The 15,154-nt window shown below is 44.3% G+C and overlaps 1 protein-coding gene across 7 annotated transcripts in view; it reads left to right on the plus strand.

Annotated features, from left to right (window-relative positions):
* Positions 1–15,154, plus strand: part of LOC133347769 (glutamate receptor 4-like) — an 85,040-nt gene that overhangs the window by 38,642 nt on the left and 31,244 nt on the right. For 6 of the 7 annotated variants that reach the window (XM_061560352.1, XM_061560354.1, XM_061560355.1 and 3 more), the window contains exons 7-10: positions 2,172–2,333; positions 2,852–3,019; positions 5,202–5,306; positions 10,623–10,730. In XM_061560352.1, the coding sequence (XP_061416336.1) occupies positions 2,172–2,333; positions 2,852–3,019; positions 5,202–5,306; positions 10,623–10,730 (543 nt within the window). The remainder of the gene's footprint in view (positions 1–2,171; positions 2,334–2,851; positions 3,020–5,201; positions 5,307–10,622; positions 10,731–15,154) is intronic. The other variant, XM_061560356.1, reaches the window with a different exon arrangement.

The raw sequence follows: 15,154 nt of genomic DNA on the forward strand, positions 1-15,154 counted from the left end.
CATTTCATTTCATTATTTTAGCCCTGGAATTACAAAATACATATCAATGACATACTTAATATTGGTGACATTACAAAAAATGATTTAAGAGTTTAATAACAAATAACAATATTGAAAAATTATGACTTGCCAAGATGACTTAATAAGGAGTAACTTAATGTGTTTTTGAACGCTTCCGCGGGCTGCTTGCAGCAGCATGCAAACAAAGGCAGATAGATCTAAGATCGCTACACCCAGCCCGTGACACTGGGCACTGCCGTGGCGTGGTGACGCCATCGGATTAAGATTTTAGTTGGTTAACCTGCAAAATGTATATTTTTTTACTTACTTTTTATCATAGACTTTTTTGTCTTTAGAAAATAGGGTTTTTTTTAGTTGCGTAATGGTGAAACATGTCACCAAAGTGTGAAGTATTTGGGGGCACGCTACGAGAGGGACTTATATTTGGCGGAATCAACGTTGGATAGAGAAAGGACTGATTGACTTGTTCGTCAATGACTTTATCCATGACCACAAACATAGCACCGCGTACAGCCAACTTTGTCTCCCGAGTGGCGATGTTTAACACATTTTGTCAGGTACAGGCAGACCTCGCTCAGTGTGACCCCCCCCCCCCACAGAAAGTTGATTCGTTTTCGTGCTCTTTGTCCTGGGGAAATTTAATCCTAAACAAAAATGAAGAAAATCAAATAATCTACAAAGTTCTCGCATGAGTGAAAGACACACAGCAGCGTTTGCCGGGGAAACGTACCCGCCCCCATCATTCGCTCAGCCAATGAGAGCGGCGTACGCCGAGCCAACCAGACCCCACCCAACCGTGATTCAATTATCACGATTCGTGGTCTCGATTACATTAAAAAGAAATCGATTTGTCTGGCCAGGTGAGAACCAACGAGACTGCGGGAGAGAGTCTCGGGCTCCACGTAAAAGAAACCTCACGACAGAAATTTAGACTGAGGGCATCACTCAAATGTGGAGTTCCTGGAGCTGTTCTCTGAGTGACCTGGATTAGCAGCAGCTACAACCTCGTATCCGACCGCTGCCTTGTAGGAGTACAGTCCATAATAATTACTGATGTTATAATCATTGATTATACACTGGTCAACACACTTTTTCTGGCATAAGGTATTTCAACGGTTTGAAGGTCATTTTGGGGTGCTGATTCCCAATCTGGCATCAGTTTTTGTCTATCACATCAGGTTTTGAGATCTCAAATATTGCATTTTCAATAAAAACTGCAGAAGAAAAATATTAAATAAATGTGGATATCTACATAAAATTATATTATAAACACACTATCCTAAAAATACAGCACCATATTTTAACACTAAAGCAGTCACTGACTCGCAACAACTTGCAATCATAAGTGACAGTTAATTTCGGGTAAAATCAATGAAAATAGGGTATGCCGATAGCATAAAAATGAGATGTGATAGAGTAAATCTGAGATAAGATTTGGAATCAGCACCCTGAAAAAACAACTGCAAAAGTCCAGGCCAGAAAAAAACTTATTTTTTTTTTGAGCAGTGTTATTTTTACTTCTGAAATAATGTCTACCACTTGTATTATTAGCGCTGTTACCGAGATCCCAATGAAGCACTCATATATTGCTCATAGGAAAGAAATCACGCTGTCGGGAATGCATTCCCATCTAAATAATAATATAATGACCCCCATTAGCACTGATTCGATTCACGCTCACTTCTCCAGGAACGCATATTGAGCGCTAAGTGAGGTCTGCCTGTACTAATTTGAGGCTGAGTAGACCTAGGGGAGGACCAGGACTGGTTCAGATAATTGTCAGAGGTGTTGGCCATGAGCAGCAATCAAAGGCGCTATTCTCTACACTGCTGTTTCCCCGTACACAAACGCGCGCACGCGTGCACACCTGTACTTATGCATGTTCTTCTTCTTGGTTCTTTCGGTAAAGTCACGTAGAAGGGAAGTAATAAAATAATAAAAATAAAACATAATATAATATTATTATATTAGTATATTATTATATAATATTATTTTATTATTATATTATATTATTTTATTATGTTTTATTTTTATAATTTTATTACTTCCCTTCTACGTGACTTTACCGAAAGAACCAAGAAGATGAATCCCTGCAGTCACGAAAGCTTTAAATCTAAACTTATGCATGTTGTTTCATCCTCATGGCGCAGGGCTTCCTGGACGTGGACCTGGACGTGTTCCGCTATGGAGGGGCCAACGTGTCAGGGTTCCAGATGGTGGACCGTATGGCGCCGCAAGTCATTGCATTTCTGGACAAGTGGCACAAGCAGAGCCCACACGTGTACCCGGGCTCTGACAGCCTCCATTTCAAGGTGACCATGTGTGGGGTGCTGGATAAACATCAGCACTGAGGGGACGTGGGGCTGGATGGGTGTGGTGCTGGCCACACCACTCTCTCGTGCACCACGCAAGCCTTCAATAGGTGCTCTCTAACAGCACAATTGCCCCAACAGGTTGATAAAGGCTACACAGTGGGATCTTTTATCTTTCTATACCACAACATATATATGCTTAGGTGTGCATAACATGTTTCATACATGCAGGTGGAAATGCTTGTGTACCTATATCCTGTAGGTAGGTTGACTCAGCCTTAAGTCAGTGCCTGGTACGGTATGTAAATATCAGCACTGGGTAGACAAATTCGGCCGGGCTTGGCCATCCACCCCCTCATGTGCCATGTCGGCCTTCATAGGTGTTCGCCAACAGCATTTTCCTCAACAGTCCGTTCAAGTCTATCTTTGTCTTTGTACGTGTACATACACACGTCCTCAGTGTTGTGGGAGTGTAATAAACAGCCTGCACGTGCTCTTACATGTACACACGTGTGCAGTCCACGTCGGCGCTGGCGTACGACGGCGTGTTCGTCATCTCGCAGGCGTTCCGAGCACTCTACAAGCAGCGCTTCGATCTCCACCGTGAGGGCAACACCGGCGACTGCCTCGCCAACCCCGCCGTGCCTTGGGGGAAGGGCGTCGACATCCAGCGCGCGCTCAAGAATGTGCGTGCGCACACACACAACGCAAGGACACGCACACGCAGCAAGGAAGGTGGATTCCCTGTAGCTTCAGTGTGGGGCAAGTGGTGGGAGGCGAGCACCTGGCTCCTATGTGTGTTTTGTGTGGAGGCAGTAGTGCAGTGATTAGCACACTGCACTACAAACTCGGCGACTGGCATTCAATTCCCGTTCGCAGTCAATAACAATGGCGAATATCTCAAATGAGGCACTGGTGTAATGTGTAAACATGACCACCAGGGAGACAAAGGTGGTCGAGCGTGGTGTTGGTCACCCACCCCCTCTATCGTACTGGAGTTTGTAGGTGTTCTCTAAATGGCACTTGCCCCAAAAGTCTGTTAAGGCTATGTGGCGTTTCATCTCTTGCCGACTTTCCCAGGCTCACTTTCATCGGCGTTACTATCATATGTTTGGTCAGCCAGGTCACTCCCGTGTATATTGTGGATCGAGTCTAGCGAGAGCAATAAAGATCATTCACCCGAGGCGATTCAATAGGGTTGGTCCGTCATTAATTTTTAGGACAAGCCACCCTGCCAGTTTTCACACAGTAGCGTATCTCGAGAACACCACAATACACTCACAATATATGATCCAGGATGACTCCCTTATCCTGACACGACACTCACAAACCGTTAAGGCACTTTTAGCCTTCGATGGCGTTTACCATTCGCTTTGGGAAGCATTCACAAGCAACCCGTCCCCTAGTTGAAGCTCCACCCAGCGCGTCGCGAGCCACCACTGGGCCTGAAACCATCGCCAGATCAGAGGAAGTGAACCAGGTGCTTGCTGGCTCTTTCCCACCATAGGGTGGCTTCCTTGTGCTCCTCTCCCCTTTTGCTGAATGTCCTTGCCCGTCTCGGCTCCCCACCGGGCATCCAAGCTTGAAGTTTGCCTGTTTCCTTGGACCGTTCCTCTCGGCACTGCTGGCTGGAGCTTAAGAGTAGAGATGCTTGCGGCTGGGGTCTTCCTGCATTGACCCAGCACCTCTGTTGTGTGGCGGGGTGGTCCCTATTTATAGGAAGCTGGGCTCGCTCAATTGTGATTGACACCTTGATAGAATCGTGTATTCCACCTGTTCCAAACACAATAGCTTAGCTTGCTGCACATGTTGATCGTTTTCAATGATTTCGTGCACGTGGCTCCATCTCTCCTCCCTGCCTCCCAGAACCTGGTTTTCCACAACCCCCTTCCCCTGTACAGGTGTACCAAGTGAGATGCTATAAGTAGGATATTTGCCTTTGGGTCTAGTTAAGTCATGTTTAAGTCAAGTTTATTTTTGTTTAACCAGGTGAGAATTTGGAGAGACCCATATGAGTCTCGATTACAAAGGGACATGGGTCACTGAAATTGCAAAAGCAATGAAAAAATTGTTATTCACAACAAAAAAATTGTTTCACATGAGCAATTGAAGGTATTGCACAATCACAAATCAATTATAACTAATAATTTCCCTGTCGGGGCATAAGTTGGCTCAGGCATTTACGGCCTTCTGCCAGGAAAGTCACAAAAAAAGTTGCACGCGAACGACGCATTCACGCAAGCACCCGATGCTCCGTTTAGAAGTTTTAAAATGAAACATCTTTGAATTGTATTGTGTTTTGAATTAGATAATTTTATTTCTTCATTAAAAGCTTATATCATTTTACATCTGGAAGACTTCATTGAAAAGGGCATTTCGTGTTAATTTTCTCTCGTCGTTCAGTAGATGGCCTTGATGGGGGTTCGGTTCGATGCGGACTTTCACCTGTTTGGGATTGCGGGATCGAGATAAGGCGACATAGTAGAGCCGGCTGTGCGAGAAGACCGCCGTCTGCAGATCGATTCCAACGTAATCGAACGTCTGTCCCTGCTCTTCTGTCGTTCATGCAGGGGGCGCGTAGGGTTGCAGCGCCCCCTGTATGAAAACGACGGAAAGTGCAGCGTTCATCACAGATAGATAAAGTTGTGCGCTTATATAAGAGGACTAGTCATAGTTTTTAAGTGGTGGAACTTCTTCCTTATTGAGGGTACGTAAACATCAGCACTAGGAAATCCCAGGTGGCTGGGCATAGCGTTGGCCGCATCAACCGTTTTTCCACGGTGCACAAACATCACAATGCTCTAATGGTCTCTCTGGCTCCTACAACGGTTGTGTTACATGTGTGCGTGTGCCCTCATGTCTGTGCAGGTTCATATCAATGGCCTCACCAACAATATTCAGTTTAATGAGCTGGGTCAGAGGTCGAACTACACTCTTGGAGTCATGGAGCTGAGGCCCACCGGACCCACAAAGGTATGGCCGCTCAGGGCTGCCTCTCTCTCAGTGGCTCACGATGGCAATGTTGGGACACTTAGCCATCAACTCCAATGATCTTGGTTCATACGCGGAGGTTAGGCGTCTCACTAACTTGTTCTTGATCATTGTGGTTGCTTGTGTTGAATTGCCTACTTGTCTGCATGCACGAAAATGAATGAATGCTTCCCACAAAATCGAATGCACATGTATGCATATATAAACTTATGCACCAAATCTCTATTCTTGAATACATTCTCTCATCTCACTGTATCTCCATCTCATGTCTATATCGCTTCTGCCATCGCACAATGAGTTCACCAATTGAACGTGGGGCCATAAACATATTTATTGCTTGTGAGGAGTGGTAGACAGTGATTAATATGCTCCACTAAAAAACCAGCGGTCCAGATTCTTAGGTTTTTTCGGTAAAGTCACGTAGGTAAAACATCAAAATTAATAAAAATAAAATAAAGATCACAACGTTTCGGAGGCAACACAAGTCTCCGTCATCAGGTGGGACCGTCACAGCCAGATTAGCTGCATCAAGTGAGGCAATGATTCAAGATGTAATCCCTTAAAAGCGAGTTGAGGGGGGAGGAGAGTGGGGGGGAGCTCATCAGAATGTGGTAGCCAATGAATGGAACGTATCGGGAGGGAGGGGGGCGGGGCCAAAAGGGTGGGCGACGGCGTGGAAGCGATTGTGCGCAAGAGACAAACTGCTGCACACGCCAATGCATTGGACAGAGAGGGGGGGGAGGCCTGATACACATGGTACAAAAGAACGGAACTGCCATTGTTTATACCAATGCTGGCCGAACAATGAAGAGATTACTGTTAAACACTCGGTAAAGTAAAGTAAAATAGTGCCTGTCAGATAAGATGGTCCAAAAAAGTGTAATTAAGTCTTTTTTTTTTGCGTGGTTAATAACATCTTTCCAATGATTACTAAGTTTGTACCCATCATCACGGTTGAAATTATGTCTGTGTTTGTATATTTGTATGGCTTCGTGTACAAACCTTTGATGGTAGCCAGGAGGTTTGCAGAGAACCTTGGTCTCGGAAAAGACAATTTCATGAGAGCCCACCGAGTTGTAGCAATGATCGGCAACGGCCAAAGAATCAGTTCTGCCGTGTTTCAGATCTGACTTGTGCTCGCGGACACGATCAGCAACATGACGTTTCGTTTCTCCAATGTAGCAATCACCACAAATGCAACTCAATTTGTAGACTCCAGGATACTGTAAGTCAGGAACGACATCCTTCACAGATGGAATCAGATCACGGATTTTATGCACTGTACTGAATCGGACTTGGATCTTATGTTTGTTTAGAATTTTGGAGATCTTTTTGGTCACGCCTGCTATGTATGGTAACGTGATAGTTTTGGTCGGAGTTTCATGTGGCTGTTTCTGTGTGGTGGGAGAGACAGCTTGGCGGATAGTACGGTCAGAGTATCCGTTCATCCTGAGGGCCGATGTACATGTCTTAATTCACCGGTCAGGTGGTGTTGGTCAGAAATGCCATGGGCTCTGTAGTATAGCGTTTTGATGAGAGAATTCTTTTGAGATGGGTGGTGGTGGGAATCCGGTTTCAAGTAGGAATCTGTTTGGGTGGCTTTCCTGTAGACAGAATGTCCCAAGGATCCGTCAGGTCTCCTCTCAAACAGAATATCCAAGAATGGTAGTTTACCGTCTTTCTCCACTTCCATGGTGAATCTGATGGATGGGTGTCTAGAATTGATGTGGTCCAAGAAGTGGTTCAGTGCTGGGAGGCCATGTGGCCAGATGACGAAAGTGTCATCCACATACCTCTTCCAAAAGGAAGGACGCAGGGTGGATGTCTGGATGGCGTCTGATTTAAACTTTTCCATGAACATGTTGGCTATAACTGGTGACAAGGGGGAGCCCATAGGGGTACCCTCATTCTGTTTGTAGAAGGTGCCATTCCAGGTAAAATAGGTGTTGGTGAGGCAATGCCTAACCAGCGCAGGTACATCAGAATTCAATCCATGTTGGACTAAGTCCTCAATTATTATTAGGGTGTCCGGTACTGGGACTTTGGTAAACAAAGATACTACATCAAAGCTGACGAGGATGTCATCAGGAGATAGTACCATGTCCTTAACCATAGAGACTAATTGGGTTGAGTTGAGTACTGCCGAAGAGGTCTTGCCTGTGAAGGGGAGCAGAGTATCTGATAGAAAACGGGCTAGTTTGTACGTAGGAGAGTTTATCGTCGACACGATGGGTCGTAGCGGTGTGCCTTCCTTATGGATTTTGGGAAGACCATAGAGTCTGGGAGGTCTAGCCGCCGATGGTTTTAGAGAGGGACGTTTGCTTGGTTCGATTAGGGAAGTCGAACTCGTGATGATACTGTTGGTTTTCGTCGTTAGGCTTTTAGTAGGATCGTTTTTAATTTTGGAGTAACTCCCATCATTAAGAAGGTCCAGGATTTTGTTGTTGTATGAATCTTTATCCATGATGACCGTGGCATTGCCCTTGTCTGCCTGAGAGGATGACTATATCATCTCTCTTTTTTAGGTCCACGAGTTCAGAGCGTTCGTTTTTGCTGATGTTACTAGTGGATTTCTTAGCATTCTTAAGAATAGTAGCTATTTCAGCTTTTGCTACATCCGCATGGATGTGTCCTATGCCTCTGAGGGCTACATCAATCTGAGAAATCATATTTTCTACTGGTATATATTTAGGGGTGATGGCGAAATTTTGTCCTTTGGACAGTACCGTTTACCGAGTGTTTAACAGTAATCTCTTCATTGTTCAGCCAGCATTGGTATAAACAATGGCAGTTCCGTTCTTTTGTATCATGTGTATCAGGCCTCCCCCTCCCCCCCCCCTCTCTGTCCAATGCGTTGGCGTGTGCAGCAGTTTGTCTCTTGCGCACAATCGCTTCCACGCCGTCGCCCACCCTTTTGGCCCCGCCCCCCTCCCTCCCGATACGTTCCATTCATTGGCTACCACATTCTGATGAGCTCCCCCCCCCCTCTCCTCCCCCCTCAACTCGCTTTTAAGGGATTACATCTTGAATCATTGCCTCACTTGATGCAGCTAATCTGGCTGTGACGGTCCCACCTGATGACGGAGACTTGTGTTGCCTCCGAAACGTCGTGATCTTTATTTTATTTTTATTAATTTTGATGTTTTACCTACGTGACTTTACCGAAAAAAACCTAAGAATATGAATCCGTGCAGTCACGAAAGCTTCAAATCTAGAATCAGCGGTCCAGAGTTTGATACCTGGCCACAACTAACATTAGTCGCATTTGTGAGATTGTGTCTAATCATGTGCGTCTTTGTGGGCATTTGCTTACGTTTCTGCATAGTTGTGTCGAAAGCATGTGTCTATATGTGCGTGGCAAGTGGTAATGCAGTGGCTAGCGCACCATGTTACAAACTCGGTGACCCGAGTTCAATTCTCGTTGAAGTGGAAGATGACAGTTAAGGGATAAATCATAACGCATGCTATCAATGCGGCGATTGAACATTGGTCATCGATCATCCAATCTCCAGAGCAACAACACAAGCCATGTCAATGGGCCTCTTCAAGGCCAAACAATATGCAAGAAATGCACTGGGAGAAGAATCATCCAACTGAACATTGAGGGATTCTCCCAGGTAAAGTGCGAGTATCTCGCAAACATAATGAAAACCCATAACATTGATGTCCTGACGCTTTAAAATACCAACGTCTTGGATGCCCTATATGCTAGTCGCTACCACATCCATGGATAAAGCCTCACGATGAGCCGCTACAACCCGAAATATGGCTTGGTCATATTCGTGAAGAACACCATCACAGAGTTCTACACCTTCCCACCAACTGAAACAGAAGCTACCTACACCTTCAGCATTAAGAATAGGGGAGCTGCACATCACCAAGGTTCACAAAAGCCAGAATCAAAAATGGCTAAAGCCAGTGCACCCAAGTGCACCAATCCCAGCCAAACATATTGGTGACTTTAATAGCCACCATACTATGTGGGGCTATGCAGTAGATGAGGCCGACGGCAAAGACCTCAATGGCTGGATGTTCGTCATAGATCGGCACCTGTTTTTCTATCTCAGCAAGCAAGGCACTTTCCACTCTGGCAAGCACAACCTGGGGAGCATCAGCTCCAGTTTTATAGACATCAACGATGACCCTTGTGTACTCTGTAGCCAAGTACTGTGCACCAGCTATGGACCAGAAGTTGTCACACACGACTTGTTGATGTCCGACTAAATCCTCAAGTCGACCTCAATACCCTGGTTGCCCGTACTGTCACTCATCTCTCCCCCCACTCAATCATCAGGACTTCAATAATGTCCCTCGTCATCGCTTGAAGTCACCCAAGCCCTTTTGGACCCATGTGCTTAACCTTGAACAATGCTAAGTTCTACCCCGATGAAGTTTGGAAAGCGACATAAAATTCAACAGAACTCACAAACAAGCACCTTGTGAAAGACCCAAAGCAGAAGATCCTTGGTTTTGATCTTCTGCACAAATGGAAAATTTAAACTCTCCAGTGTGTGACAGTGGTCATCCAGAACAGACCATACAACAAATAACGATGCAATGCATGAACCACAAATATAAAGGACACATTACAGCGATACACTCAGCTGCTCCTGATGTGGTTGTCTGGCTTGACCACTTGAATGGCTGATGTATCTATTTCAGCCATATGAAAGAAGAATAATTGTCGTTCACGACCAATAACTGGAACATATTTAAACTGGTGCTGGGCCTCCCCTAGGTTAACTCATCAGTATATGATTACCTTGTGTGGTGTGTAAAGATCAGCATTTGGGGGCATGGTGATGGCAACCCCTCCGCTAGTGTGCCGTGTCAGCCTTTATCGGTGCTCGCTGTAACAGCACTTGCCACAAAAGGCTCCACGGGCAACTCTTGTTTCTTTTTAAATCCTTTATATTAAGTTCGCTTGCTTGCGTGCTTGCGTGCTTACTTGCTTGCTTACGACCGTGCAAATCTTTCGGTCGTTTTTAAACACACTTCCCGTGATCCAATCGAGCTGACATTTTCCACACAGACTCGTTGTGCGTGACAATTAATTTTCGTGAAATCTTTGTTTCCAAAATTTTACACTGTTTAGGGAAATTATTTTTAAATATTTAATTACCAATTGCTTAATGCTGGCAGACAATCATCTGACCCATAGGTGGCAACCATCTCAAGCCAGAGGACGAGAGGACTCTAGCCGCCACGCATATAAAGGATTTATAGTGAAAAACTTTGTTTTTACGGGTTAATTTTTTACATCTATGCATTTTAATCTGTGTATGTGTGTGCACCCAGGTGGGATACTGGTCAGACACCAAGCACCTGGTGATGACAGGACTCGGGGAGGATGGAATAAATAGCTCTCTACATCAAAACAAAACGGTCATCGTAACTACGATCCTGGTATGAACCCGGCCCCCCAGCAGCAAGGCTGCTTCCCTACCCTATCTGTTCACCTCACTGCATGCCACAAATCCTTGCCCTGAAGCCATCGTCAGACTAAACCTACTTGTCTATGACCAGTTTTAAAGGGGTGGCACAACTAAAAAAAGTAGTTTTACCTCTTAGGCATCAGGAATGTGAATATGCATCTACTCACTGCTTCTCTAAGGCTTCTTGCAACATTTAGGAAAACATTAATTAAAAATATCATGCATTTATCATTTTATTTTGGTAAAACGATTTTAAAATATACAGCAATCCCTTGCCAACCGCGGGGGTTAGGTTCATGGAAAAGTCCGTGGTAGGCAAAACCACGGTTGGTAAAGTACAGGGCCTATAGGAAATAGGGGTTTAGAGGAACCACGTCCATGGTCAGACTCGTCATAGGATAACTAAGTTCCCTGTTTCTTCACTAAACACGAATAAAACACAGTACATTACACAATAATATAATAAAGCATAAATAAACATTGCATTAACTTTACATACATTGAGGGTAGAAGTCCATTATTATGACTGATAACGACAATGACATGACATGGAAGGGCTGGTTAGAAGGAGGACTAATCTCATTTACCCCAAAGACTCGCCCCACAGACACAACACTCTCACCACGTACAAGCCTATTTAATACTTTACTTTGCAAACCCATCACTTTTACTTCACTTTGAGGGACAGCTGATAAGCTACACAGCGCCACTGGTGGCGCGGTGGCACGGAGGAGAATCGCGGCCCGGCAAAATTTGTAAATGCGTTTTGCGGACCCGTGCCTATAACGTGGATACTCAAAATTTCCAGGTCGCTTTTGGCAAATTGGTATGCAGATAATAAACAGTGTGTACATGAATTTTGCGGTTGACAAGGGATTGCTGTACTTTGCATGGGTTAAAATGTAATTTATAGCTCCACAATGATCGGTGAGTTTTACCAGTGATGGAAAAATCAGGGCGTTGGGGTAAGTTTACTCAAATAGAGACGACTGTTTATTTAACAGTATCTGGTTCAATGATTAGTGATGTTAATGCTGGTGTATAATACGCACTAGACAGACAGTATTTCTGGGCTCTCATCAATGCTGCCATGCATAATCCAAAGATAAAACATGACTAGTTTTTTTTCCTAAAGAGTATGATTAGTTTTGTTTGCATTTTAAAACATATTCCACCATGTAACATGTGTAATATGCATTGTGCTTTCACTCATCATTGAAAAAATGTTTCGATATTTTAAAATAATTTTGAGCCACCTTGAGCCCAATTTGGCCAAATTATGAGTTATATCCCAAAAATATTTCACGGGTTTGGTCTGAAATTGGTCCATGACCAGTGGCATCAGACCCACATTTAAAGTTCGTAAAATGCATATTATTTAACATTGTACACTTAAAGTACTATTTTACAGAGGCGGCTGCTCCTAGCTGAAACAAATCAAGCTAGCCCTTCGTAAATAAGCGTGATTGCTCAAGATGGCCGTTAAAGTGATAGATTTGAATTCAAGTTGAGGTGTAGGGAATTTCAATCGAGCCCAATTTCTGCCTCATTGCCTTGGTAACGTTCTACAATGCAAGGGCTTTGGGTTATTCGTTGTGCTTTCAGGGTCCCTGACCCTCTTCTCAAGATCGTTAAGGCTTTTCATCATGGTGGGCAGGTCCCGCTAAAGCTGTGTGGTTGGGAGATATAGCCAATTCCTGTTTAATTTGGGTGTGTGACATGGATGTCCTCTGGCCACGACCTTATTTATCACTACACACATTCACATGTTTGCATTTTTCTATAAACTTGCGATGCAAGGTTTGGGTCTGTGGATCAGAAAGTGATGGGGGTCGTGAATCCCCTGGAAGCAAGTAAGAATACGACGATGACGTGGTTGGATTCTTGGCTGTGATGCATTGTCCTCACGGTGCAGTGCAGATGTGAGGTTTCTGGCAGCTTCTATGTGCACCAGCTATGTGCACCAGCTATGTGCACCAGCTATGTGCACCAGCTATGTGCACCAGCTATATGCACCAGCTATGTGCACCAGCTATGTGCACCAGCTATGTGCACCAGCTATGTGCACCAGCTATGTGCACCAGCTATGTGCACCAGCTCGTGAGAGATTGCTCCCCGATGACATGTTTGTTGGTTTTCTTTAGACGTGTAGGTTACAGCCCATGCAGAGTTTTTAATTTTACTTCAAAAGGAAAATGCAGAGTATCCCTAGTAGAACCTTGACATTGAAAACCGAGTCTTGAGACTCAGTAAAGCTTTTGCTGGGTACAGATTTTAATTATGGTGGTTATTATTGTAGATGTGGAACAAATCTCTGCAAGGGGTTTAGAGCACGTGGGCTTAGAGTTGCTCTTGATGTGACAGATGGATGTGATGTTTGAGATGTTGATGCATATGGTGAAACAGCCGAGCATGAATCGGCCGCTCACTTCTCTCTCCCTGTGCGCACATGTATCTCTATCTCCCTTCTCACCGTGACTCTCTATATATTCTGTCTCTACTTTTCTTTCGTCTCCTTTTCTTGCGTTCAATATTTGCATCCATTGGTAAATTCCTTCTCCCTCTGCTTCTCTGAATGTCCCTCCATCTTGCTACGTCTCTCTGGTTCAGCTCTGTACACAATTATATCACTGTATCCTCTAATCTACAAATATCCCTCTCTCTTGCACTGTCTCCCCTGCACTACCCCTCCCCTTCTCTCCCTCATTCTATCTTCAGATCTTGCATTATGTCCCTGTCCTTCTGTAAATGTCCCTTACTGACACTCTGTCTTCTGTTCTCTACTTAAATGCATTTCCCCCTTTCTGCATTCGTTGCTCTCATCCATTCTTATCCTCCCTCTCTTCTGTTTCTCTGTCACTCACTGTCTCTACAATCCTTGCTCATTGATCTCTCTCTAGTCTCTCTCTCTCTTTCTCTCTCCCTTCAGGTATCTTCCTGTGTCTTCATGAACTCTCTTGCTTCATTTCTCTATTCAGTCTTGCTCTTTTGTCTCCCGTTCCATCTTACCCCCTCCCTCTCTCTTGCTCTCGCTCCATCTCTACAATGACTCTCTCTCCCTCTCACCTATGTCTCTTCCCCCCTCTGTCCCTTTGCTCATTGTCCCCTGACTGCAGACAGCATCACCGATTGTGCAGCCATCCCACAAGCTTTAGTTACGTTTACCACAGCATCTGCCTTTATTTTCGTTTTTTCATCCACGCCTTGTCGTAAGTACACATTCATTTATATTTTATGTTTATTTACGAGTTTATTGTTGTCATTATTATTGTCATGAATGCATCTGCTTTTTAAGTTGCTCACCCTGGTTTACATTGGGGACTTGTGTGCTGACTGTTGTTGTTTGGGACCATGATCATCACATCAATATTTCATGTCGGACTTTTAAGAGAGGCAAAATCCCACAGAGCAAATGCCCTTTGTGTCATTGTGTGAGTAGGGACTTTCCAATGCTACATACCTGGGGTCGTTCACCATCGTGTGCTTCAAGAATCACCACTGAGGAGCACTAACGTGCACGAGTGGAAGATCAATTTAATTGGGCCACCGTCTTCAACTATGATGCCACTGAAGTTTTCAATCCTGAGTCATCGAGGCACATTGCACATGCCTTTGGCGGGATGATAGGACAGAGTTGGGATGTTTGGGTCGTCACGCTCTGCCAGGATTTGTCGCCTCTCGCTCCGCAAAGCAGAGGTGGGACAAAGTCATTGTTATGCAAGTCCAAGTCGAGTCTGAAGTCATCAAATTCATGACTCGAGTCTGACTCGAGTCCAAGTCACATGACTCGAGTCCACACCTCAGAGGTGGGACAAAGTCATTGTTATGCAAGTCCAAGTCGAGTCTGAAGTCATCAAATTCATGACTCGAGTCTGACTCGAGTCCAAGTCGCATGACTCGAGTCCACACCTCTGCCGCAAAGTGAGCCTCGTTGCAGACTTATTTTTGAGCCTATATATGATTCACCCGGTCACCAATGATTTGAGAAATTGTCACCGGGGTTGCAGATCGATTCCATAATTTAATCCTTTTGTGTCATTTTGCCGTCTCCTATTGTTTATCCCGATCATCAGCCTCACGTAAAACATTTTTTAGATAACTATCATCTAACTTACTAATGGGCAAAAAAATAAATTCTTAGATGCATAATGCATTAGTCTTTGTTGATGCAGGCCTACTCACGGTAATAATTTTGATATTTGTTTCAAACAATAGTATTCTGCATTTCTCTAAAAGTTAACAGAATGGAATGATAATTATGGTGGTCCAAGTTTTTTATTGTTGGTTTAGATGAACCAAACATAAATTCGTTTATTTTAGTAAATCATTTACATTTATCGGGTTTGTCTGTTACTCAATCTATATAAGAATACACTTGTTCGTGCGAGCTTGCGT

Source organism: Lethenteron reissneri, chromosome 26, assembly GCF_015708825.2.
Source record: "Lethenteron reissneri isolate LAM-NWPU_2019-01 chromosome 26, ASM1570882v1, whole genome shotgun sequence".
In the NCBI taxonomy this organism is placed as follows: domain Eukaryota; kingdom Metazoa; phylum Chordata; class Hyperoartia; order Petromyzontiformes; family Petromyzontidae; genus Lethenteron; species Lethenteron reissneri.